We start from the raw sequence: 26845 nt of genomic DNA on the forward strand, positions 1-26845 counted from the left end.
CATTTGGGGGGGCCTTACCCTGGAAATGTTTGGGAACCCCTGGCCTAATACACACAGCTGAGAGGCAAACACCTCACTGGTCACTTTAATGGGCAGCTCAGGTGTTGAAAAGAGGTTTCAGTGGAAGAATTGTGATTAAATTACACTGCAAGAGCAACGGCATTGCTACAAAAAAAACCCCAAAAAACTAAATAGCTCTTGTAAGCTCAAATACCACCCAATAGATGCGGCTTCTACACAAATGATACATGACTAAAAGAACCGACACAAAGAGCCGACTACTTTTAAATGTACATTGTATAACTATATCTTTAGGAGCCTATGAAGTTTTTTTTTTGTTAAAATGCTTATGTTTATGTGTTAAAATGTAACATTTTCCCATAATGATGTGAGGACGTGGGCTTGACCTATATCTAGGTATTTTATTCAGGCAGCATGCAGACAGGGGAGCCGGGGGCCGTTGAACAGCGCCATATTCAGCAACTGTCCCCCGTCTTAATTCGTTTTTCTACATTCTTAGGATTGTTTTCAATAAATAAATGAAGTCTTCGAAATTCGAGCCTACTGGGATTCCTCCGTGGAAGTAAAGGATCACAGCAATATCTCTGGGTAACATGAAGACATCATAACCTAAATCTGTCAGAAGGACCCCACATCTAAGTTCTAGGTTTGCCTCTGACTTCTCCGCGAACGACACATCACTCAAAGAACCGACTCCTCCGTGAAAGACACATCCCTCAAAGAGCCGACTCTCCCGCGAACGACACATCACTCAAAGAGCCGACTCTTCCACAAACGACACAATACTCAAAGAGCCGACTCCTCTGCAAACGACACACCACTCAAAGAGCCGACTCCTCAGCGAACAACAATGTCACTAATGGCAACAGTTCCAACGGACCGCGGTAATAACAATTTGGGAGATAAACCTTACTGGTGCTTCTGGCCAAATACAATTAGAGTCCCACAACACGGATGTGAAAAAACAATCAAACAAACCATAAAGTGAAATATACAAAAAAGAGATGTGTAATAAAGAAGTTGCTCCGCCTCCCCGTTGTAGACGGTCACGTGACCGACACTTGGCGCTGTTGTGAAGTTTGTGGAAGTTGGTGAGACCTGCTTCAGCTTCTTCTTCCCTTAAAACTGTCCTGTGTCTTTGTTTGAAAAGAAAACAATGGCGGAGATGTCTTTCGTGATCTCAATAAGCGTAATGACCGTGTTTTGGGGTATTATTGGAGGAGTCGTGCCGTGTTTTATTCCTAAAGGACCGAATCGGGGGTGAGTTGATTTTAGCATCGGAGCTAATAAACTGGCTGGGAGGTAGAAATGCAAGTTATAACTAAGTTATTGTATTTAATTTGATCATGTACCATGTATAACTAATCACTTATGCACTTGATAACTTGTCTCAATTTGTTAAATAAAATATTTGACATATTGTTATCTGCTTAAACTTAATTACGAATAGCAAACATAGCAGGGAGCTGAGAGTCACGTGACGAGGCAGTGTGTCAGTTTTACACTGGTAGTTCATAAATACAGAAGTAAGGGAATAACAGTAAATCTGTAACTGTGTTAAGAAATTATCTGGTTGTTGTTGATATTATTAACTAATCCTTTAAATAATTCATGCTGAGAACGAAGGTTAACAAAACAAGTGTAAACTGGCTTTAGGGGAGAGATTAATCATCGAGTCTCCTTCCTTAAAGCTCCAGCTGTGCATCAGGAATCACGTGACAGTCAAATGACCTGAGAAATCTGCTTCAGCATGGCTTTCTAATAAATATTTCAATTAAAAACTGATCATTTTTCATTTCTTACATTTTGGTTTAATGACTCTTTTTACTACAGAGTTATTGTGGTGATGCTGGTGCTAACTGCAGTTTGCTGCTACCTCTTGTGAGTATAATCTTCAGTAATACTGCTACTAATAATAACAGCCTTCAGTAATGTCCATGTGAATGGGATGTTGTAAAGCCCCGTCCCTTTAAACTACAGGGTGTCCCAACAGTGTCCATACACAGGGGACCCACAGCTCCACGTCAGTGGATTTCCGTGGATGTCCACTTCCAGTCTTTTTGAATTTGTTAATAATTTTGGCAGCAGTGTCGTGTGTGTGATGTGCTCGTCATGTTTCCTGTTAAAGTCCATCACAACCCTGCTACAGCTTCCTGATCCGGCCATGAGAATAATTTCAATACATTCTTCTTTTGTCAAAGATATTCTTCAACTAAATATGAAACATTTTGGAAGACGTTTTGCTAAAAAGTGTTAATTTTCTCTATGTATGGAGACTTTTCGGACACACGGTACTACGTTGTTTTCATAGACTCTTTCTTTCTTTATGTTCGTGGTCGGTTGAAAGTCAGACATAGCCTTTGGGTAATGGCCTTTCCATTAGTATTGATTACTCTAAAAAGCACAGGCATGTCGATACAGCAATCAGAGAAAACTGACTGTTCATCCCAGGTCAGGGATTAGTTTATGGTTCTGTATGAAAAGGTCATGTAGTGGATAATAATAATAACACAATTATTATTATTTTAATTCTTCTCATTATCATTGTAATTCTTCTTCTTATTGATCATAATCATATTGAATTGTATGACACTTTGAGTCCAAAGCTGAAAAATATTAAGGTATTTAAAATGAAGGACAGTCTGCAATTGTTATTTATTATATAACAATACTAATGATTATTTGTATAGCAGTTTTAAACAGTTCAAAAATAATTTACCTAGAAAATATTATTTATAATGTGGCACTTAAAAATAATTATGAATAAATATGAATTGTCAGTTAGTGCCTGTGAAATCAAATCATCTAAATCATAAACAAAGTAACTACAATACTATATAAGGATTACATCATGAGATATAGGCAAACAAATTATGGGAAAACTACAAATAGTACATTTTTACTGGGTAGTTAAGCTTTATCTTATCCTCGCTATAAATCTCTTACAAGGTTAAAGGGCGATTAATCAAACAGCTTCTGGTTGCTCTGCGAGTGAACTTTGGGATAAAGAGTAGAAATGCTTCAGGTGGTTAGTGTAATGTGTGAACACAAACCCTTTAGAGCTTTTAGAGCGTGTTATAATCCTGATGGAAATATTTACACCCCATTAGAAGAAGAGGACTGTTGTATAATTACAGGAACCACATGGGGGCAGCACATACACTTTCCCTGGTTCCTCATCAGTGGGATTTCCCAGATTAACACAATTTATCAGCAGACTCTTTTACACACACTTCTATGAGGTGTGTCTATTCTGTGCAAATGTAACATCACACAGGATGCTTGTCATTTTAAATAACCTGTTGTTGAGGAGGTGATGTATTTGTTTTGACTTCACGCTTGCTCATTGTTTAGCTGGCTGATTGCTATTCTGGCCCAGCTGAACCCGCTGCTTGGGCCGACACTCAGCAACGACACCATATGGTACCTCTATTATCACTGGGAGTAATTCTCAATCATAGTCTCCTTGTCTGTCAGGTAAGCATGCCATCATGTAATACTACCTATTTCAGGTTACACTAATAACTGGTTTGAATTTTTAAATAAACACTTAATCATGTCCTTTAAAAATGTTGTTTGCAGATGTGTGTGTATATATGGCCAAAAGTTCACTTCACTTTCTCACAAAGGGAAGAAGAAATCATACGGTGCCTGTGTGTGTGGTGTAAGACATGATGTATAGATTCGCTTGGTCGTCTTTTGTGGGAAATAATGAACAAACTGAACGTGTGTGTTTTTGTTTTGTATTTCTGTCCATTGCCAAAACCGTGCCCTTGTATTTGGAGTATATTTACTCTGTGCCTCTGTTAATGCATTTCTTTTGTCCTTTTGTATTAATGTAACTAAAAACATGGAATAAAGTTCGCTAGCTGATGTCACTTATTTAAATTTTTTTCTTCCATCCGAGTTTATTTAAAAGATCAAACAGAAATTGTTCTTAAACGCATTAAGCAGATATCTAGAATAACTGTGTAGGACAACTTGATGTTTTAAAATGACCAGACCTATGAAGTTCACAAAAATATCATCACGTCATGTACACGTTTACACAATGTAATGTATTACAACATGTAGGGTTTTTTTTTTTTTTTTGCAAGAGCTGCATTAAAATGTCTGAAAAATCGAATTCAGTGGTGCTTTAAATTCTTATTTTGTAAAATTTTGCAGTTCAAAAGATTCACTGCACAATTGATCATCAAATCGTTCGCTTCCAAAGTAACTAAAGAAATTCTGTTAGAAGTCTGCTAAATATATATATATATATATATATATATATATATATATATATATATATATATATATATATATATATGTGTGTGTGTGTGTGTGTATATGTATGTGTGTGTGTGTGTGTGTGTGTGTGTGTGTGTGTGTGTGTGTGTATATATATATGTATGTGTATATATATATATATATAAAATCTTGCCTGTTCCTACATCAAACTCTTACAATGTCTACAACTTTGTCCTCAGTCACAGACGTTTTCCTGTAAACACAATATTTTTTTCTGTACTGGGTGCCGGACAAGAAGAAGCCCCAGAGACCTGCTCATCATGAAGTGTCTTTAGGGATTCTGGGCCGGGAGTGTGTACATTCGCACTCTTCTTTGTGCACATGTCCACTCGAAGGGCTGCTGCTGGGTGTCTGCTCTTTGGCTTGGCACACTGGGCAGCAGGCTGTAAGGCCTTTCTGCCTGCAAGAGGTACAGGATAAAACAAGCTGGCAGCAGAAATCAGTAGAGCAGAGCTGATACTGGTCCCATGAAGTCCCACAGTACCTACAATCTGTAGAAAAGTGAGATACGTAGGAACAGATGGACTACGGTCAGTAATTGTGGAACTAAAAAAGTGCACCTATATGGGTAATTAAACAGCTGTGAGGGGAGATAACAAGGTCAGTGTTTCTAATAAAGTGGCACTGCAGTGTATGTGTTTGAAACTTCGGTATAAGGAAGAGATCCAGTATGCACTTGTTCTACATTACCTGAGATGATGTCACTGTTGAATGAGATTGAATATCGCTCATCAAAGACAAAAAGTTTCCCTCGGTAGAAACCATCAGGAAACTGCTCCAGATACTTGTGAATGCCACCCTTCAGCTGGTACACTTCTTTACATACGTTCTGCACAATCACACCCCAGTTATTAATGGAGAATGAGAAGACACGCGCGTGCATCTTGTACTGGATATTTTCATTAAAACTCACTTTAGAACGGAGATATGCGGACCCTCGTTCACACCGTATGCCCCCGGTGCAGTACATCAGCACCTTCTTATTGTGAAAAAGGTCCAGGTTCTTGTCCACGTAGTCAGGGAAGTAGCTGAATTTGCGAATATCTGGTGCCAAGCAATTTTTAAACTGACCCTAAAAAAATAAAATAAAAGTAGTTCATGATTGACTCTGACTGTTTTGATTCCATGTAACAACTTTTCTTCTATTGATGGAAATGACTTCATTAAAGAGGCTTACTATTTTACTCTCATAGAAGTTTCTACAGTCCAGCAGAATTGTATCACTGTTCGAGGAACCAGCTTTGAGCAGAGATTGCACCTCCTTGTGGAATTCCTCAGGCTCCAAATGTGTTCCTATATGGCAAAGAATACCACTCATGAAGGTGCCTTGCATAAGTATTCACCCCCTTGAAACTGTCCACATTTTGTTATGTTTATATTATATATAAACAATAACAATCCTAGGTGAAATTTATATATATATATATATATATATATATATATATATATATATATATATAAATAAATAAAATTTCACCTACAATTGTTTGTAAATCAAATCCCAATCAAGTTAAAATCAATTCCAAGTTGTAACACTACAAAAACGTGGAGAAGTTCCAAGGGGGGGTGAAAACTTATGCAAGTCACCATGCGTCAAGTCATGTCAAAATTGAAACTTGATTCTTCTTTACCTGCTAATCTGTAGGAGATTATATCTGGATCCACACCCATTGGGACAATTTCTTTATACACTCCAACCTTAAGTTCAGGAAAACACTCTGCACCACCTTCGCTAGTCTGATGATGAATCGAAAACGTTTGGTTTCAAAATACAACCAGCCATTTTGTATAAGAATGCATTGCAATGTGGAATAAACTGAATTTCTGTTTATTTACCTTGAAATCTTCTGCTTGCATTACTTGGAATATGGGATGTGCCAGCATTGCCTTGATGTAAAGGTTGGTGGCTGTTTTGGTTCCACCAACTGTTCCGTTGATGCCCTCCGTGGCCACACGTACCTGCACGAGAACAAAATGCAGCGCAGTCAATGACATACCACAACAATACCCAAGATAAGAAAAGCACCCTGTTTACCTTGCCGGTGAGGCGAAGCTTTGAACACAGCTCATTCTGCCAGTCACAAACGAACCTGGGCTCTTTTATCTGACAATAGCAGTAATACAAGATGACTTCACCTGGTCCTCTGCAAGCAATCGCACAGACGCATCATAAGCATGTAGTTGTGTACAGACAGTAATGTCCAAGGCCTGCAGAATAAAACCTACTTGCTAAGCTTGTCCTCAGAAAGGTGGCTTGTATCAGGCATCCAGCAGGACGTGCCTTTTGACTGACAGTCGTACGGATCATCTATAGAGCCGTCGGCATTGAACTGCTTCAGCATCTGATCCAGAGCTGCACCGGTGAGCTCGTCAATCTCATTCGCATGGACATTGGAGACATGTTTGTGGATGGACGAGGGCTCTGAGAATGCCTGGTCACAGCAGTGCCAAAGTGATGAGGTGTCTTGTGTAGATGTTGGGACCCTCTTAGACGCCACAAATGTTGCAAAGGTCTACAAATAAAAGAAAAGTTAAATAATGACACAATTATACATACATTATTATCATCAGGTGTACGTAAAGTCAAGCCAAAGTTTATTTATCATTTGCACCATATATTCAAGACATATATAGTTGGAATGCTTGTGGTGAGGCTCAGGATCAAGAGGCCAAGGGTAACTTTGAACATGATGCTACCACCAGCAGGCTTCACTGTGGGGATGATGTTCTCAGGGTGATGAACAGTGTTGGGTTTTGTGCAAAGGCTAAAACAGTTTAATTTTGGTGTCATTTGACCAGAGAACCATGTTTTTCCACAGGTTTTCTGATTCTCTAACATTTGGCCAACTCCAAACGGGATTTCATATGATTTGTCAGTCTTCTATAAAGCCCAGGTTTGTGATGTGTCTGGGATATTGTTATCCTGTGAACAGCTTCTCATATCTGTGCTGTGGATCTCTCCAGAGTTACTTGCTTCTCTGTCTAATGTCCTCCTTACATGGTCACTGACATTTGGTGGACAGCCTCCTCTGAGTGGAGTTTTGGTTGTGTCATTTTCTTTCCATTTTTAATAATGTGTGCTCCACAGGGTGTTCAAATTTTCTCTTTCTTCTTCTCTTTTTTTTCTTTAAAATGATTAAACCCTGCTTGAAACTTTTTCCAGAACATTGTCCCAGGCTTGTTTTGAGAGCTCCTTGGTCTTCATGATGCTAATTGTTTAGGTATGTCTATAACAAACTCCAGGGATTTCCAGGAGCATGTAGGGGGTCGAATACTTACGCAATCACAACTTTTATGTTTTTATTTATGAGTAATAAATACTACAAAATGTGGAAAAACTCAAGGGGTGGCCAGGGAAGTAAAGTGGGAAGCCATGGCACTGTAAACTGTAAATATATAACATTATAAGTCACAAAATATATCAAAAACACACAAGAGCAACAACTTATCAACCCAATTTAAACGAATATGATTACAAAGAGAATATATGGAATGAAACGTAGACATTTCGGTATCATTGACAGGTTAATACACTAGACACATCTTGTTTTCTGTTTACTTAGGACCCTTGAAATCACGTCCACCTTTTCCACTATATAATGGCACCCCGATTATGATTATTATTTCCATGTATAAGCAATAAGACGTACCTTCTTTTTTATATAAGAGTAGCATTTCCGAGTGGTGGAAAACTCAGATTTCTGTTGTTTCTCATGTGTAACGATCGCAGGATTAAGACTCTCGACGTCCAAATGAATAAGAACACTTTCTCCCAAATCATCACCGTCCATCCTAATGTGAGTCGACTGAACCCAAGACGTGTACAGGAGTTAAAAACACATGAGAGGAAATGTGTGGGTTTATTACGCGGACTGATTAACTCACTATCAAACGCAACACCTCATAGACCTCTAGAGAGATTAAAATGACGTCTTTTCTAATTTCAGACGAACCCGTGTGTACTTATTAAAATGTATACACAGCATTGCTGTCCATTTAAAACTTCTCCATGCAGCACGATACGCTCTCTATGTAAGTGAGATGAGGACTAATCCCTAATATCTCCAAACACCATACATAAGTACACTACCTATGGTGTGAGGAAATACATTTGACACTTAATGTAGTGCACTCGAGGTTCCTTGGGTTACTATTTGAGCTTTATCCCAAAGAAGGGCTATTTTGTACTTCCTGTTAGGAACCACTTGTACCCCGGATGTGTTCCTCGCGAGCTATTCCCGCCCCTTTTTATTTTCACAGCGGTGGCTAGCTGTTGTAGCTAACACTCAGGTAGCTCGCGGTGTGTAAACTTAAAGAAGATAGGGGTTTAATTCAAAGAAGGCCCAAAAGCTCACACGGGAGGTTTGTGTTTGAGTTGAAAAGAGCTAAACTTCGCGGGGGAGATGTCTAGAAGAAGACATAGCGACGAAAATGATGGTGAGTTACATGTGTTCCCTCTCATGTTAGCTAACTAGCTCCATTGGGTGTACGGCCAGCTTTTGTTTGTTCCCATCCGTACTCCAACACGACCCGCCTGCTGTTATTTCATTGGTTAAGTAGTTCACGCGCGGTCCGGTGATTGGAAGGAGAGACTCGATGCGTTCTGTCAGTCAAAGCACAGACCGCGGTATTTGTCCTAATACGGGTGGGTATAAAAAACAACGGCACTACAGTTCTGGTGCTGAGCTAGCTCGGTTTACTTATAACGCCTGGACGGGAATTTGGTGAAACCGACAGTAGTGTGTAATGTTTAAAGGATTTAGCGAGTTAATGGAGAGAGAGAACTGCGCCATAACGCTCCCTTTAACTTTCCAACAGGGAACTGATAGTAATGGAGTCACACTGATTCTTTCTTTACTTCTGGGCAACAAACAACCCAGCCATGCCTGCTGTACTAAGCTTAATGTGTTTGTACACACACAAACTCTCTCTTTTTTTTGTCTGTCTCTCTCTCACTCACTCAATCTCTATTTCTCTCTTTCTCTTGTCTCTCACTGTCTCTATTTCTCCCTTTCTCTTGTCTCTCTCTGTCTCTCTCCCTCTCTCTGTTTCTCCCTTTCTCTTGTCTCTCTTTCTCTGTCTGTCCCTCTCTTTCTGTGTCTCTCTCTCTCTCTTGTCTCACACTTTGTTTCTCTCTCTCTTTCTGTCGGTCTCCCCTCTTCTCCTGGATGGGGGTCATTATGGGTATCAGTCTGAGAAGCCTGGTCCAGATATCTCTATCCCCAGCCTCAGCTATATTTAATACTATGAATGATCCATACTCAGTCCTGCTAAAGGGAACTCTCTGAGATGGACCTCAGTTCACATGGTGTTCATACTGTGTCTTAAGCGGACACAAAGGGGATACGGTTCTCCTTCTGTGTAGTTTATCCACTGATTTATCGATGAGCTCTCAGACCACAGCTCCTCTCCCAGTGTTTCTCTGAATTATGGACGGTGTCACTCAAAACAGTTGTTTGACCATGGATGCAAAATAGAGAGAGCAAAAACAGGCGTGAAGTGAAATATCAGAAACAACGAAAGCAACAAGGAAAGTTCTCACGTTATTATTGTTGCTATTTTTATTATTACTGCTGCCTGTTCGGTTGTGTAATTGTTAGCGCCACAATGCCTCTATTAGCCTGTGTTCATCTTTTCCATTGCTGCTTAACACTGCTTGCTTTTTTCTTGAACTAAATGACCCTAATGGCAGCCATTAGAGTATTTATTTATTTATTTATTTATTTATTTTGCTACCTGCGATGTGATGGAAAACTGCAGTTGAAAATGGACGGCAGGAACTTTAGCCAAAAGCAGAATGTTAAGTGGCTTGGGGACCATTTAGACCCTACAGCAGACACATCAATTTGACCACGACATGAACATCTCTAGAGGTGGTCCGAGTACGGTTCTCTTCTGGGTTTTGGACGGATGTGAATTCATTCGTTTGTGTCTCGCCCAAAAAAGTCTTCGATCTGAAACAGCTTGGAGTTCTAACAATGGACAAAGTTGTGAAAGCACCCTCAGTTCTGCTTGCTTTACTGAGCCTGTAGTCTTGCCTACAGTATATATGGAACGTTTGAATGTCCTGATGGACAGGTAGATTTATAGTTATAGTTTGGTCTTCTCTCCTGGGTTCTTATTTTGAACTGTAACTACCCTCAAGTCATACACATGCTTTCCTACTGAACAGTGAAGAACCACTGACATGTGATTCCTGTAAAACAAGAAGGACTTAAACATGTGTTGATAGACTGTCCTGCTCTTAATGTTACTAGACAACACTTTTACTCAGAAAATATGTATTTAGAATCTAATTGATCCTGGTGTTTTTATAGAATAATAAAGTGAAGGACCTCATACAGATGTTGTTTTTGACGCTGCTCAAATTTTGTAAGCATAACTGGAATGCCCTGCTTTACCTACCTTGATCTTGCTGTGAAAATAGCCACTTTTGCTGGCATGGTGTTAAAAGAACAGTAAATGATAATCATTTTGAATGGTAACACCTGCTGATTTTATTTTATTTCTTTCTCTCGTACACCAGGTGGACAGCCTCACAAAAGGAGGAGGACGTCTGAGCCGATCGAAATTGAGGATCGACTGGAATCGCTGATATGCCGAGTTGGAGAAAAAGTAATACACCAGGAAAATATTTCACTCGAATACACATTTAGTCCATGAGTTAAAGCAGTAGTTCCTAAAATCCTTTCCATAAATATACATCTCTTTAAACTTGTCCATATCTCCACGTTATTCAACTTTGCTGATGTGGGTTAGGACGCGTTATCACAAGCCGTAATTTATTTTTTAAAAATGACTCAAACCTCCGCGTGTGTAACTGGCAGCTGTAGCTTTATGGATACAGTCTTCTCAGAATCACACCTGGAATATCTTTTCCCCTTGGCACACGATTTTCCATCACTCCAGCCTGAGTGCACGTGTATGTGGGGTTTTACAGTAAACACCAGCCTTTTGAGGAAAGAAGCTGCCGCTTGCATGTTTTAGTTAAACCTTAAACACTAGAAAAGTTTGCACACTTTCTTATTAATTACCGTATGTAACATTGTTGGAAACATAATGTTTGCTTTGCATAAGTTTCTTGAACAGAACAAATCAGTTTTATGTTAATATAATATACAAGAGAAGGACAGTTCTGTAATTTACAATAAGCAGGTAAAGGCAGTCGTGGCTCTCACTAATATTTTGATGCTGGTTACGGCCCTGTGAGGCTTAAAGTTTGCAGGCGGATTTTTGCTGGAAAGCTGAAAGTATAGCTGCACTTTTATCCTGAATTTGTAAATACTGACTCTACCTGCTATTTCACAGTACATTTTATTTTTTAAAAGGGGAAAAAAGGTTATGTGGCTTTACGTTAGCCGTTTACCTCATCGCTTTTTCTAATTTTGCACTGGAGCAAAGTGCAAGGTTTTTTTTTTTTCCTTTTTGCCAATTGCTGTAGTTTATTCAACTTAGACTGAAATGGTAATTAATACACTCTGCTGACTGCTGGTTTTTTTTTTGGTCTCTGTTCAGAGTACTTCATCATTGGAGAGTAATTTAGAAGGCCTTGCAGGTGTCCTGGAAGCAGATCTCCCTAATTACAAAAACAAAATCCTGCGCATCTTATGTGCCGTGTAAGTCATTCATGGTGTAATCGACGTGTCATTATTGTCAACATATCGTTTCAATGGCAAGCATAAAATGCTTCTAAACATTCCACGTACGGATGAAGGATGAAATGTGTTTTGGCAGCGCACGTCTGTTACCGGAGAAGCTATCCGTCTACACGACACTGGTGGGTCTGTTAAATGCGAGGAACTACAACTTTGGTGGGGAGTTTGTTGAGGCCATGATCAGGCAGCTGAAGGAGACTCTGAAGTCAAACCTTTACTCCGAAGCCGTTTACCTGGTAAGGAGTACACATGAGTAAGAAATGGAAATCGCTTTATTTTGTCGTTTGAATGGTTTGTAACCTGCATCTCTGACTCCGTAGGTGCGTTTCCTTAGTGACTTGGTGAACTGCCATGTCATTGCAGCTCCATCTATGCTCGCCATGTTCGAGAACTTTGTCAGTGTCACGCAGGAGGAGGACATACCACAGGTATGGGTTTTTTGAAAGCTGTTGAAGTCTTCACTATTGTTCAAACCTTACCCCAAAAAAACTCCAGTATAAACTTATTGATGGTCAGTGGAATGACCCTGAGCTAATATTTCGCAGGTGCGCTCCGACTGGTATGTGTACGCTGTTCTGTCCTGCATGCCATGGGTTGGGAAAGAGCTCTATGAGAAGAAGGACGTGGAGATGGATCACCTACTAAATCAGATCGATAGCTATTTGAAGTACGTCATGATCCTTTTTATTAGGTTTATTTTTGTGCGCTGCAAACTTATAAACGTTTCAGTCGAATGAAGCGAATTTCAAAAGTTGGGTCGACTGGTGAGGCTTCAATGCACGTTACCAAAGATCACCTTTATTCCATGCTGTGTCTTATTTAAGAATGCTTTGAACATGATAGTAGTACTGTACAGTACTGGTATTTGTATTGGGTTGATCTGAAACCAAAACAAGCACTATATTTTAAAATGGGATTTGGTCAAATCAAACAAGGAAGTGAACTTCTGTGACAGGTGTAGTGATTTTATTTATTTATTTTTTAATGCAAACCCTGTGTTTTTTTTAGGAGACGGCAGAAGACCCATGTGGTCATGCTGCAAGTGTGGACAGCAGAGAAGCCCCATCCACAGGAAGAGGTGACACTCAAACTCCATTATCCTAGCATGGACTGGCCTTTGATTAGCGCCGCCTGAGCAGATATTAATCTATGAACACAAAACACTGCGTCATAAGAGTAATGAAATAAAAATGCGGGATCTGTTCTAAGGGTGTGGGGAAATCCCATTTGGTTAGATAATATCACCGATTGTGATGTGATTATTTCACCAACCTGAGAGACAATGATTTTGATACATGGATAGACTGACGAATAGATGGATAAATAAACTGGCTTTGTCATAACGAGAAAGGTTTAAGTAACTTTCTTGATACTCCATGAGTATTTTACTGGCACATGAGTATTTCCACACAAACTCGAACCAAGCAAACAAAATGGCTGTTTCTGATTAAAAACAAGAGATTCACGTAGTTTGATGTATTGCAGTATTGGATTCCAGTACTGTACAGTGCGGCTGGTGGGATGGTTAAACGTTCATTATATCTCAATACCTTTTACGATATATAATGTATGATAATTTCATGATATTTCGGTTTATATTCTAGTATGTTAACATGCATCATCATAGCATCATATTACCCACCTTATACAGTGCTACTATATATTGAGATATATATATATATACACACACACACACACACACGTACACTGCCGGTCAAAAGTTTAGAGACACTCGACTGAAAGGTTTCTCATGATCTTAAAAACCTTTTGATCTGAAGGTGTATGATTAAATGTTTGAAATCGGTGTTATAGACAAAAATAGAATTGTGCCAACATATTCATTTCTTTTATTAGAAAACTAACATTTTGTTTACAATCTTTTTTTTTTTAATGGATGACTCGGAGCGAATTATTCTGAAAAGCAGCCAATAAGAGTCCAGCGTAGGTGTGAACTCCTTTAATACTGTTTAAAAAGCATCTCAGGGAAATTCCTCAAGAATTTCTGGAAATTCTAGGCAAAAAGCGCATCTACTTTGAAGATGCTAAAATACTAAATTTTTTATCACAGCATAATTTCTATAGTTACATTTGTGATGACTTTATTTTTATTATAAAATGAGGGGGGAAAATGTATATAAAAATGTGTGTCTAAACTTTTGATCGGTAGTGTATATCACATCTCATTGTGCAAAAACAAACCTTCACAGATCTTTTTGCTGAATATAATTTGATTTATCCGTAAATAACTCCTAACTGATCTTGTCCTTTCCTGTCCCCTCATAGTATCTAGACTGTCTGTGGGCTCAGGTGCAGAAGCTGAAGAAGGATCGCTGGCAGGAGCGTCACATCCTGAGGCCGTACATCGCCTTTGACAGTGTGCTGTGTGAGGCTCTGCAGCACAACCTGCCCCCTTTCACTCCTCCAGCTCACTCTGACGATGCGGTTTACCCCATGCCCAGTGTCGTCTTCCGCATGTTCGACTACACCGATGCTCCTGAGGTACAGTCTCGTCCATCTAACGCTAGAAATGTCAGCAGCTCTTGCACACTTCTTATGTCGGGAAGGGCCTTTTCATCTCTTTCCACGTACTCATGTAAATAAGAACAAAAGCTTTAAATATTTAACATCATGTAAATTTTGTTTGACACAGTCGAAGTCAGTTCATGTCTTATTTGTTTTAGTTCTGCACACATCTGCATTTTCTTTACACATTTTTTACTCTTTAATGGCTTTTTTCCATTTCCTGCATTGTGTGTGTGCGTGGGATGAGCTTGTATGTAACGATTATCTCAGAGTAAGGCTGGCCCTCTAATAACAGCACACACTTAGACCTGTTTAATATAAGGATTGTTATTACTGCAAATTGTACAAGAAATATTGGCACCGTAATAACAGAGTTAAAAAATTATTACATGCTCAAGATAAACCATTAATGTCACATGAAACCCAAATCATTGCCATATCAGCCCTTTACCTCTGTAAGTGTGTTGCATGTGTGATTGAGGTGTTTTGCTCTCAGGGCCCTGTCATGCCTGGCAGTCACTCTGTAGAGAGGTTTGTGATTGAAGAGAACCTGCACTGCATCATCAAATCTCATTGGAGAGAAAGGAAGACCTGGTGAGCACAAAATAGCTTGATTGCACCTTAAAGCAGTCATGTCAGCATTATTCTTGTTTTTACATCTATATTGCCATGAACTAGTTTATTATTATTATTGTTGTTGTTATTATTATTAATATTGTTGTTGTTGTTTCTCATGTCTTGTGCCTGTTTCAGTGCTGCACAGTTGCTGAGCTATCCTGGCAAAAGCAAGATTCCTCTAAACTATCATATTGTTGAGGTAAATTATAAAATAACAGCGTAAACATGTAAACACCCTCATTTATATTGATCATTTTATTATTGATATTTAATCCTGCCTAAATAGTGTATACTCTAACCAAGCTCCTTAGGAGGACACATCCTGTGTAATTCTGTATGTTCCTGACATGGTCAGTAGTATTATCTGATTGTGATTTTGTGTTAAATCACACTGTTAAAGTTGTAACGTCCTCCTCTAGGTGATCTTTGGTGAGCTCTTTCAGCTACCCTGTCCTCCCCACATTGACGTCATGTACACTGCATTACTGATTGAGCTCTGCAAGCTGCAGCCTGGGTCGTTACCTCAAGTTGTATCCTTTCCTACTGCTACAATGCTGTTGTGCCTTGCAGTTCAAGGCTTTCCTGGAGTTAGTTAGTTACATACATTGGCAGGATAGTGTTCGGGGCAAGTGAAGGGGTGTGGAAGGATTTGGTGTTCTTGTAGTGGATTATTTGACTCCTGGAAACTTGGAAAAATATTAAATAATTGGAGGAGGAGTTAATTACTATTAAAGTGCCCCTATTATTATGCTATATTAAAAGTGTCATTTTGTTTTAGAGGTCATGTACAATAGGTTTACATGTATCCCAGGTCAAAAACACTTTCATTTTCTCATAATTTACATTGCAGCATCACCTCGTTTTCCTCAGTGTCACAAACGACTCTTTCAAGGATCCGTTCACTCTAAACTCCTCCTTTCAGAGAGCCTACTCTGCTCTGATTGGTCAGATGTCCCAGTCTGTTGTGATTGGTCTACCGCTTACAGAATGTGTCGGAAAGGAAACACCCACTACCATATCTAATTTCAGCTCAGCAACAATGTCGTTGGTTTTACCCTATCAATTTGAGCCCAAGTCTGATAGCGATTCATCGGAAGATCAACCCGAACCACCATCGCATGTATGACTTAAAAAAAACAAAACAAATCTATGCATTTGGAACACTCAGTAGAATATATATATATATATATATATATATATATATATATATATATATATATATATATATATGTAGAATATATATATATATATATATATATATATATATATATATATATATATATATAATATAAAAAACAATAAATCATACTTGCAGGTTGTGATCCTGAGGCACAAGATGGTCCAAATAAAGTGGGAACAGCCTCGTCTTTAATGATTAAACACCTCTCAAATCCTGCGTTTACTTCAGCTGGATTTGAGAAGCATTCGTCAGTGAAATGATGGAAACACAGACGAAGGTCGGAGTTGAACTGCTGTGGTATCCGTTTAAAATGAATTCTAACCACTGATGCTTTACATCCTCATCGTTTGATAGTCCATGCAAAGTGGTTTTGCTTTGCAGCACAGAAAACGTTTTCTAGACATGAACCTAAATCTCTCAGGACGCAACCTCAGCTGTAGTGTTTGAGGTTGGGTCAAAGTACACGCTGTTCGCAAGCAGCCAGTGAAGACCAGAGGTGGGCCAGAGAGAGTCTGGAATTACTAACGACTCGTTTTAGCTGTTCACAATCGGTTCCTTCTTTTGGGAGTCAATTAAAGAAATTTTTTTTTTCAAATTTGTCGTTCACTTTGATTTTTGAAACTTCTCAGACTTCTTACATTCACAAGCAACTACATAACACACTACATGAAAGTTAATATCTGAAAAAGCATAGTAGGGGTGCTTTAAGAAAAGAGCTATGGTAATATGACCTTTAGCTGTCTTGTGAGAACAGTAATTTACCAAATTGTCTTGTAAAGGTGATCCACGAGGAAGAAGGAGAACTTTTCTCATGTTGCATAATACTGTCATATGTATTGCGGGGTCCCCCCCCCCCCCCCCCCCAAACTATTTAGAATTGCAACTTAACCTAACTTTGCTGTAAGCTTGCACAAGCCACAGAGATGATGTACATGAGACTGGACACAATGAACACAACATGCATAGACCGGTGAGTGTGTGAGCCTGTGTGACATGCTGATTTTGCACCACTTGAATTAATAATGCTTTGATTAATACTATTAATAAAAAAAAAACCTTGTAAATGTTGTTTTTTCTATTTTTTATTCTCTCGTGTATATTGTGTTGCTCCATTGAAACCAGGTCTATCAAATTATGGAAAAAACAAAACACTGAGCCTGTGGAGTAGCATGATATTGACCAGTTCTCCTTAATATCGTTTTTAAAACATTCAGTGTAGTTTGATTTACATGTTTAGTTTGAACTTATTTCTTTGTTTTAGATTCATCAACTGGTTCTCTCATCATCTGAGCAACTTTCAGTTCAGATGGAGCTGGGACGACTGGTGAGACGTTTTACATCTACATACATTATTCATCCACTCACTCACAAACTGTATTAGCCGGACAACCGGCTTCACGGACGCTTTCTAGTCCATATTGATTAGCGTTCAATGGTTCTAACTCATGGTACCGATGCGATGCGGTCAGTAACAGCTCGCTGTTGAGCACCGCATGAGAGAAGTGGTTAAAAAAGTAAAGGACTTTTTTAGTACTTACACTACTGCAACACTACAACTGTTTTGCTACAAGAATGATTTAATTCAATCTGTAATTAAGTACATGGCACATGTGTTGTAGTGTTGTTGCTACAAATATCGATCACTCCTGGTCAGGCGCAGCCTTTTTTTTGAAATAAGAACATTTAACATGTAGGAGACTGATCTGTGATGGTCAGCAGTCGAAAATAATGATTTTAGTGATCACTAGTACAGACATTCATATTGCTTGCCGGTAACTTAAATAATATACTTGTATCTATATCCAGTTTGTGTGTGTGTGTTTGCTTGCTCATATTTACCAAGGGTGCCAATATTAGTCGGGGCACTGTACATACTTACAAGCACACTAACTTGTACATATAGCCAGGTCCATAAGTATTTTGACAGCGACACAATGTGACATTTTACCTTTGTACGTCACGATGGATTTGAAGTGAAGCAATAGACTTGTAGCTGATTGACGTGTAGACCTTCAGCTTTAATTCAAAGGGTTTAACAAAAATATTGCACTAACTGTTTAGGAATTACAGCCATTTTATTGCATCCCTCCATTTTCTCAGGCTCAAAAGTAAATTGACAATTGACTGATGAGCAGTTTCCTCAATTTTTTTTTTCTTTTTTTTTTTCTTCTCCATGACAACTATATGCATTTGGTAGCTGTTCATGGGAACTCTCAATATGCAGTTCAAAGAGATGTCAGTGCAAGTGAAGAAAGCCATTATTAGCTTGAAAAAACAAAATAAAACGGACTCATCAAAGAGAGAGCAGAAACTTTAGGAGTGGCCAAATCAACAATTTGGTACATTCTTCAAAAGAAGGAATACACTGGCGAGGGCATGTATGGCTGCCAGTGGAACTGGGTCACGGGGGTTTATTGATGCTGTGACTGCTGATAGAAGAAGCAGGATGAATTTTGAAGTGTATAGAGCTATACTTTCTGCTCAGATTCAGCCAAATTCTACAAAACTGATAGGACGGCACTTCACAGTACAGATTGATAATGACCCAAAACGTACTGTGAAAGGAACCCAAGAGATTCTGAATGTTCTTAAATGACTGATGACCACGACCCAATCGAGCATGCTTTTCACTTACTGAAGACAAAACTGAAGGCAGAAAGACCCCCAAACGAGCAGCAACTGAAGGCGGCTGCAGTAAAGAGTTGGCAAAGCATCTCAAGGGAGGAAACTCCGCGGTTGGTGATTTCAGGCAGTGATTGACTGCAGAGATTTTGCATCCAAGTATTAAAACTAATCCTAATATTTCTAATGTTCGTTTGTCTAATTACCTTTGTTGCCCTCACCATGCTCACTGGTGTCTCTATAGAGCAGCATGAACACACAATGTGGTGTTACAAAATATCGTGTTCAACTTTTTTTTTTGTGCGTATTTTCGTTTATTTTAGATAAATCCTTTTTATATTTATGTAAAATCTCGGTGTAATCAATGCTGTATTGATTTTCCTCATTTCTCCTAGGTCTGACTGTTTAACAATGGACCTTGATAAACCCAAGCCCAAATTTGTCAGAGAGGTGTTGGAAAAATGCATGAGGTGGATTTTTTTTTTCCAATTTATTTTCTTCCCTATAATTTAAAGTTTTTTGTAATTAGGGATTAGCTCTGGAACTACATTCTTATAAATGTTGCCTAACTTTGGCTTTTATTCTTGAATTGCAGGCTGTCATATCACCAGCGGATAGTGGACATTGTGCCTCCTAGTTTCTCCGCTTTAATCCCACCTGAACCGCTGTTTCAGTACAAATATGCTGATGAGAGCGGCAGTAAGTACTGCTGCCTATAACACTTCTTCCAAAAAAGGCTGTTCATGCAGAGGACTTTTCAAATGAGAGTGGGAGGAACAACAGCTTTTCACTAATGGCTGATAACTTATCCTTTGAGGGCGCAGTTTTCTTGTAGTACATCTATACTGCCCGTTCAGGTGAAACTTGGTGTACTATAGTGTGTAACATGTCCTCCTGTGCCGTCGTTCTCTGCTGCAGGTTCCTTGCCTGGATATGTTGTGGCAGCGTCTGTAGGAAATGCCATAAAAAACCGTGCCTCAAACGAGGAGATCCTCACTGTCCTGAAAGAGGTGCCAAATCCTAACCAGGACGAAGATGATGGTATGGTATCTTTCCTCATTTAACATTTTAGTTATCTAATAGCTGTAATTAGATAATACATCGTATACGTCTTTACTTATTATAAATATCATTTGTCATTGTAAATTCTAAATGTGCAAACAGACTTGTAGATCTATCCGTTCCCTAAACTCTTTAGTTTTTGTTTTCCTCATCAGATGAAGGTGATGGTTTCAACCCACTGAAAATAGACGTGTTCCTGCAGACACTGCTCCATCTGGCTGCAAAGTCCTGCAGTCACTCATTCAGTGCCCTTGCAAAGTGAGTGTTGTCTTAGACCGGTTAGTCTGCGGTGCTCTTTTTGGTATTCTCCCTCTTTCTGCTGTAAAAGGCCGCAATTAAGGAGTAGTTCATAACAACCTATAAAGTTTATACTCCCCAAAAGAACTCTTTCAACCTTTCTTGCGTTGTATGTAAGCCTTACACTGGTAAAGGACTTAATTTAATCTGCTTAGCGTTTTCATTTTTGCACAACACAGCTTGCACATTGTTTTCGTATTAGAGATTTAGGAGATTGTTTTACTGTAGTCTTTCAGGTTTGAAATATTTCAGATTTCAGTCTTTTGCCGTATCACTCAAGGCTTCACTGAGAAGAAACTACTGTGTAACGCAACACACATATTTGAAGTTTAATCAATCTAATATAAAGGCCATTACTTATATGCTATGCTTTTTCTTTCCCTGAAGTAAACCATATCTCATCACTTTTAAAGCAGAGTGCTAGACTGCACTCCACAGTGACTCATTTTGCTGACACCAGAACTAATTTTGCTGCTTTAACTAATTTCACCCTGCTGTAATTCACTGGAGGTAAAATATATGTACATATAATATAGATTCAGGTTAAGAGCTTGCACCATTAATTTAACGAGTTTCAAAAGGTACATGCATAAAACCTTTTGTTCTAAAATGCCAGTCTAAGCTTGGATCTAGAATAAGGTCTATGATTTTAAATTGATTGTGAAATCAATTCTGTTTGATCTTCTCATGCTCTTATGGTGGCTTCAGTTCTGGTGGGATTTTATTCAATATAAAATGTATTTACTGAAATTGCAAGTGTAAAAATGTGTTTTTTTTTTTTGTTTTTTTAAATAAAAAAAACAAAACAAAAAATTTCTCCTCCTAACCATCCCCCCATTGCCAATCAAGAGCACTTTTCCTATCCCTGGTTTCACACTGTAGAGTATTGAACAGTTCTGTTTTTAGCCATATGGCTTGTATACGAGTCGTCTTACTTTCTCATGTTTTCTTGTTTTGCCTTTCTCAGGTTCCATGAAGTGCTAAAGACTTTAACAGAGAGTGACGAAGGGAAGCTGCACATTCTTAGGGTGGTGTACGAGGCGTGGAAGAATCACCCTCAGGTCAGAAACCTGCCTGTTTGGTCAAATATAAGCCTGCGCTAAGCCACCTGAATACACTGAATATAAGTGCATCATCAGTTCGTGTGGACATCAAGGCTGGTGCATAAGGCACAGTATTGAGTTCAGAGATTGGATCAGGACACTGGCTTTGGCATTATTTGCATGAACTTTCCCTCATTTAGAGTTAGCACTGTTCTTATGCATCCTGGAAGACGAATTTGATGACTAATCTTACAGTCATGGGAATTTAAGAAATTACCTGTAAATATTCATGGGGACCTAGAAAAGTGGTAAGTTCTACTGTTTAGCCACTGGGATTGCTTATTTAGTGTTAACACGATTACACTTCGGACACGTTAAAATTTTTATTTATTTATTTATTAAATTCATTCCGTATTCTTGCACAATGTAATGTTACAAATGGGGATGACACTAAATTAGTCCTACACTGTACCTTCAGGCAGTTCGTGCATTTATATTAATGATTGCCAACGTGCCTGTCTGTCTTCAGATGATCTCTGTGCTGGTGGATAAGATGATACGTACTCAAATAGTGGATTGTGCTGCTGTGGCCAACTGGATCTTCTCTCCTGACATGGCTCATGATTTCACCAAGTATGTTTTCATGTCCTGTTATGGTGTTTTTTTTTCTTGTCTCTGTGGGTCCTTATTTTGTTCTTTTGTATCGGTTGGGTCAGGCTTTACGTGTGGGAGATTCTTCACTCCACTATCAGGAAAATGAACAAACATGTCCAGAAAATCCAGAAGGAACTGGAAGAAGCTAAGGACAAGCTGGAAAAACAGCAGCACAAGAAGGTATGGGGAACTTCATGTCGAGCCTCCTTTAGATCACTGTGTCCGACTCCAAGGCTGTGTTCAGAGGTGCTATTAATATTCGTCTTGGTTTATGTGGGTCACAAGTGGACAGCTGATATGGATAGCAGATCATACCAGGCCTTTTTACGTGTCTCGAATGCATCTTTAGTGACCGTTTGTGATCGTGGTTTGGGACTAGAAACGTTGCCAGATCTTCCACAAGCAAGCCAATATCACTTACATACATATATGTGTGTGTGTGTGTGTGTGTGTGTGTGTATATATATATAATTTATATATATATATATATATATATATATATATATATATATATATATAATATATATATATATACACACACACACTATATATGTATATGTATGTATATTCGTGTTGGATTACGTTTCATGGCACTTGGATTGGTTGATAAATGCTGTGTTGATGTGTTACTCTGTGGCTTTTGTGCATTATTTGCTCATCGAATCACGCTTCATGTGCTTTCAACAACCACAAAAATCTAAATTAAAGAGGGAAGTAAAAACCATATTAAATTGAGTTGCAGATGCAAATGCACAAGGCCACACTAATGTTACCATTCAGAAGTGTTTAAGATCTTTGAAGGACTGAATCTCATTTATGCTTTATTACATATGTACAAATTTATTGCAGAGAGATGACTCACTAAGCTGTAGAGAAAAAATCATTATCTAGTCTGTGTATAATTTTTTCAAATTTGGTCCAAATAATTATTCCTGTACTGTGGCTATACACTCACCAGCCACTTTATTATTGTCCCTTTGTAACCATGCACATTTATACAATTATTCAGTTAACCAATCATGTAGCAGCCGTGCCGCAATGCATAAGATCATGTAGATACAGGCCAAGAGCTTAACTTAATGTTCACATCACACATCAGAATGTCATCTCCTTCATGACTGTGGCAGGCTGTTGGTGCCGCTTTGACGATTTCAGAAACTGCTGATCTCCTGGGAATTTCATCCAGAACTGTCTCTAGAGTTTGTACGGGGTGGGGTGGGGGTTCTTTGGAGCAGCAGTTCTGTGAGTGGAAATGCCATGTTGAGGAGTCAGAGGACGTGGGTCAGACTGATTTGAGCTGATATAAATCCTACAGTAGCTGAAACAACCACACGTGTCAAACCTTGAGGTGAATGTGAACATGAACTGAATCTCTTGACCTTGATGATAATTGCATGATTGAGCAAGGATATAAATGTTCCTGTTAAAATGGATGGGACAGGTTTGTACAGATTTTCTATTAATATAAACGTATGCAAAATGCTTAAGTCATGCACATACAAAAAGGAAATGAACATGAAACCATGGCTAGGTTGTTCAAAAGTAGCTTGATTCTGTGTTAAAATAAAAAAGATAACCCAAGATGCATGTTAATACCAGTTCTGACTGACACCTGAACAGTGCATGTTTGTGTCAAGTTAAGCACTGAAGCTGTATTGAGTATCTAGCACTAAAAGGGCTTGTGCATTATGTCGAGTAGTGGGTATGAATGTGGTGAGGGGACAGTGTTTAAAGCAAGTGGAATAAGTCTTTGTGTTTTTAGCAGAAAGACAGTGGTGATGAAGAGGACATGGAGAAGAACAGCGAGGATGAAGACGGTCAGCTGGAGGAGCAAATCGAAAGGCTGCAGGAGAAAGTAGAGTCGGCGCAGAGCGAACAGAAGAACCTCTTCCTCGTCATCTTCCAGGTAAGACCTGGACCATGCTCAGGCAGTTTTATTACTAGTGAGAGACATGCTGTAGATATGCATCAGCCAGGGTGTGGCAACCTAAGGAACCCATTTTTCAAGGTGAAATTTTGTACTCCAAACAACTGGCTTTCCTGAAGCGAAATGTAGTTCTCTTTTACATGCATCTCCGTTAAAAGTTATATCAATTTAAAATTTGTTTAACCCCCCTCCAAAAGTGAAAATGGGGATATCTGCATTTAAAAATAAAACGTTCCTGTTTAAAAACTTTGCTATTCTACAATTCCACACAATAAAAGTAAATAAATCACAGGGATACCTTACGATTTCCTGAATCTACACGTGGCAATCGTGGTCAGTGCAGACAGATACATTATATGTATTTTTAGCTTAGGAAGGTCCGCTTTGCAGGATTCTGTGGCAGTTTTGTGATGAGTAATGGTCTAAGGCAGATTCCATGTGTTACTGTTGTAGTTTTGTCCAACAGGGTCAACAGCTGACAAATTTCTGCTGGTGTCTCCATTTATACCCTTATACAGACGGCAAATTCTGATGTGTTGGCTCTTGGGTTTTAACTAGAGATGTCAATTTACAAAAATTTCCATGATCGATCGTCATTTACATTAATGATCAATTAATCGTTAACCTTAATACCACAGTGGCATTTAGCCATGACCGGGTGTGCAAACCCCACTCAAAACGCCAGCTTCCACACGTAAGTGAATAAAATGTATTTTTTTTAAACTTGTCACTAATGTAGTCTCAGATGCGCACTCGGTGCATGTGAGTGTATTCATATTTAATGCGTCCTATGAGCAAATCGGTTGTTTTCTTCCTAAATGTGCGTAGGATGTTGTGCATATTACGGAAAATTTGGAGAATAAGAAATGGCGTACTTTTTGTTAAAATTTTTATTTATTTATTTATTTATTTTAAACTCATGAATGTCCATAGCGTGTTACAGGCCTACGCCATTTAGTTATTACTTCAGCGGTCCTGCTTGAAGTTGAGACTTCCATGCCTCACATGGATAACATTTCATTATTTATATATTACATGTTCAAAAGCTAAAGGTACCCGTTAGATGATATGCTAAACCATTTCGGAAGCTATTCTTGACAGAAAAATGTCCGGCTGAATGAAATTGATCCTCTCGAAAACATTACCTTCGACACGGATAGGCAGCATGTCATTTGCAGACGTTCAGTTATTTCTTCAGCCTTTCGCGCTCCAGTTTCTTCTCCCTGGCTAAAACGGAGGTTATTGTCTTGTTGGGTAGTTTCGTATCCTGTCACGGAGACTGCTGGATGCACCTTTTTCAAACGATAGATCATGCTGCTCATTGTCGTATTGTATTTTAAAACAGTCATAATGTTTGCAATGAACCTTATCGCCATTTACACTAAAACGATCCCAAACATAACAACGACGCGATCGCTTAATTTCTTTTCCTCGTGTGTCTGCTGCACGTGTTCTGCGCATGAGCCAGCACACGCCTCAAAACTACACGCTCTAATGGTGACCTTGTTTAATCAACCCTCTTAAGTTTTATAGATTTAATTATTAACGAGAATGAATTGACCGCCGATTAATCTTTTAGCATCCATGGTTTTAACCCGGCTAGATTTTGTTGTTCATTCTTAGCTTTCTTCTCTCTTTCTCAGCGTTTCATCATGATGCTGACGGAGCACTTGGTGCGCTGTGAGACAGCCAGTGTGGACATCAACACCTGCTGGTATAAGAATTGCATCGAGCGGCTGCAACAAATCTTCCTCATGGTACTTTTTCATTTCACATACGGCTTGTGTTTACAAAAGCACAAAGTGTAGTTGCTACTTCATAAATCAAATATTTAGCATTTTAGAGGACCTGCAGCTGTGTCCAGTAATAGCAAGTCATGAAGGCTGATGTATTAAAGACTTGTAGCAACTCCTCCAAAGAGCATTAGTAGTTCTCCTCGAGCACAGAGTTGTTCCTCAGGAGATTTGGGTTACTAGACATACAAAATGACCCAGATGACTATAAACCTTCTGTGTTGACTTCCTAATGATTCCTGTGTGTGTGTGTGTGTGTGTGTGTGATTGCAGCATCATGTGACCATCCAGCAGTACATGGGCACGCTGGAGAACCTGCTGTTCACGGCCGAGCTGGATCACCACATCCTGGCTGTGTACCAGCAGTTCTGCGCCCTGCAGCTTTGATCATACCACAGAACCCATGGCTCTAAACCCAAGCCCACAACCACCCAATTCAAACTTTTCAATCTTGGCTTGTATGTTGTGTGGCTTATTAGCTACATCCAAACAAGTAAGTTGAGCTTTTAAGATGGGAATCATTTTGTTTATTCTCAAGTAGTGATAACCGCTCTTAATTATTTGTGTAGCGCATTTGTTTGGAGTTTTGTTTTTTTTGTTTGTTTGTTTAAGTCCGAATCTTTTTCAGTTTTCACACCTGGATCATAATTCTGCACTAGCTAGGAGCAAGTTTTTTAAAACCTGAGGATAAGTGGGCAGAAGAGGGATTTTAGTTTTATTTTGGCCAGACTGAGGGAAAAACTGTCTGCAGTTTTATATATTTAATGTCATTTTGATCTGGATGTGATTAAAATGAGTCGAGTCTGTGCCTGCATTGTCTGAGCTCTTCTGTCACTGTAATTGGGTTTTTTTGAACTGTAAAAAAAAATACATGGAACCATCTTCCTTTTTTTTTTTTTTTCTTAAGGAAATGGTGTGCGTCTCTTACTGATTCAGGCTGTTATTTTACAGCTCTCAAGAATGATAATGAGGTGAAAGTGAGGAGGTCCATGAAGCATAGCCATGTGGGTTTGTGAAAATAATAAATTTTTGTAATTGGTTACATCCCATCATTAACAGTTTTTATTTACTTAGGTTTTATAGTTATTTGCCTGTTTGACTGGTCACTTGAATTGAACGAGTTGAATCCAGACTTCAATAACTCAAAGACGTACCCT

General features: G+C 38.9%; 3 protein-coding genes and 1 long non-coding RNA gene across 8 annotated transcripts; 2 read left to right on the forward strand and 2 right to left on the reverse strand.

Moving 5' to 3' along the window:
- The first annotated feature begins 1062 nt into the window (after nt 1–1062).
- Nucleotides 1063–3899, forward strand: atp6v0e1 (ATPase H+ transporting V0 subunit e1). Its single transcript, XM_053641860.1, has 4 exons — nt 1063–1281; nt 1855–1902; nt 3376–3498; nt 3604–3899. Exons 1-3 carry the CDS (start codon nt 1178–1180, stop codon nt 3467–3469), a joined length of 246 nt encoding a protein of 81 aa, XP_053497835.1. The 5' UTR covers nt 1063–1177; the 3' UTR covers nt 3470–3498; nt 3604–3899.
- Nucleotides 3900–4360: 461 nt separating this feature from the next.
- Nucleotides 4361–8469, reverse strand: LOC128618321 (thiosulfate sulfurtransferase/rhodanese-like domain-containing protein 2). The gene is made up of 9 exons (XM_053641857.1): nt 7965–8469; nt 6541–6827; nt 6350–6458; nt 6151–6273; nt 5946–6051; nt 5492–5607; nt 5228–5386; nt 5005–5143; nt 4361–4805 (listed from the first exon to the last, which is right to left on the reverse strand). The coding sequence occupies exons 1-9, from the start codon at nt 8103–8105 to the stop codon at nt 4573–4575; spliced, it is 1413 nt and encodes a 470-aa protein (XP_053497832.1). The 5' UTR covers nt 8106–8469; the 3' UTR covers nt 4361–4572.
- Nucleotides 8470–8576: 107 nt separating this feature from the next.
- Nucleotides 8577–26732, forward strand: LOC128617663 (nuclear cap-binding protein subunit 1). Of its 5 annotated transcripts, none has more exons than XR_008387590.1 (24): nt 8577–8751; nt 10841–10929; nt 11830–11930; nt 12049–12205; nt 12290–12397; nt 12515–12636; nt 12978–13047; nt 14253–14468; nt 14989–15086; nt 15246–15309; nt 15530–15640; nt 17196–17260; nt 17552–17614; nt 19308–19382; nt 19508–19611; nt 19831–19953; nt 20130–20232; nt 21239–21332; nt 21844–21947; nt 22031–22148; nt 23731–23874; nt 25539–25652; nt 25962–26181; nt 26596–26732. XR_008387590.1 is itself a non-coding variant. In XM_053640779.1 (23 exons), exons 1-23 carry the CDS (start codon nt 8718–8720, stop codon nt 26073–26075), a joined length of 2391 nt encoding a protein of 796 aa, XP_053496754.1. In that variant the 5' UTR covers nt 8577–8717; the 3' UTR covers nt 26076–26732. The 5 variants fall into 5 exon arrangements, 2 of the variants coding, with proteins under 2 accessions (XP_053496754.1, XP_053496756.1); XR_008387591.1 differs by having other exon boundaries at nt 26640–26732; XR_008387592.1 differs by having other exon boundaries at nt 23734–23874.
- Nucleotides 14438–17151, reverse strand: LOC128617667 (uncharacterized). The gene is made up of 3 exons (XR_008387593.1): nt 16420–17151; nt 14944–15083; nt 14438–14557 (listed from the first exon to the last, which is right to left on the reverse strand). It is a non-coding gene; the product is annotated as an uncharacterized LOC128617667 (long non-coding RNA).
- Nucleotides 26733–26845: the final 113 nt, after the last annotated feature.

This window comes from Ictalurus furcatus, chromosome 14 (assembly GCF_023375685.1).
Source record: "Ictalurus furcatus strain D&B chromosome 14, Billie_1.0, whole genome shotgun sequence".
Lineage (NCBI taxonomy): Eukaryota > Metazoa > Chordata > Actinopteri > Siluriformes > Ictaluridae > Ictalurus > Ictalurus furcatus.

Coding starts and splice junctions, on each gene's coding strand:
- LOC128617663 (XM_053640779.1), top strand. CDS start 8,718: ATGTCTAGAAGAAGACATAGCGACGAAAATGATG. Junction 10,930..11,829: donor TATGCCGAGTTGGAGAAAAA/GTAATACACCAG, acceptor GTCTCTGTTCAG/AGTACTTCATCATTGGAGAG. Junction 19,954..20,129: donor TAACCAGGACGAAGATGATG/GTATGGTATCTT, acceptor TTTCCTCATCAG/ATGAAGGTGATGGTTTCAAC.
- LOC128618321 (XM_053641857.1), bottom strand. CDS start 8,105: ATGGACGGTGATGATTTGGGAGAAAGTGTTCTTATTCATTTGGACGTC. Junction 6,828..7,964: donor ACTCTTATATAAAAAAGAAG/GTACGTCTTATT, acceptor TTTTATTTGTAG/ACCTTTGCAACATTTGTGGC. Junction 5,144..5,227: donor CCGCATATCTCCGTTCTAAA/GTGAGTTTTAAT, acceptor GTGATTGTGCAG/AACGTATGTAAAGAAGTGTA.
- atp6v0e1 (XM_053641860.1), top strand. CDS start 1,178: ATGGCGGAGATGTCTTTCGTGATCTCAATAAGCGTAATGACCGTGTTT. Junction 1,282..1,854: donor CCTAAAGGACCGAATCGGGG/GTGAGTTGATTT, acceptor TTTTTACTACAG/AGTTATTGTGGTGATGCTGG. Junction 1,903..3,375: donor GCAGTTTGCTGCTACCTCTT/GTGAGTATAATC, acceptor CTCATTGTTTAG/CTGGCTGATTGCTATTCTGG.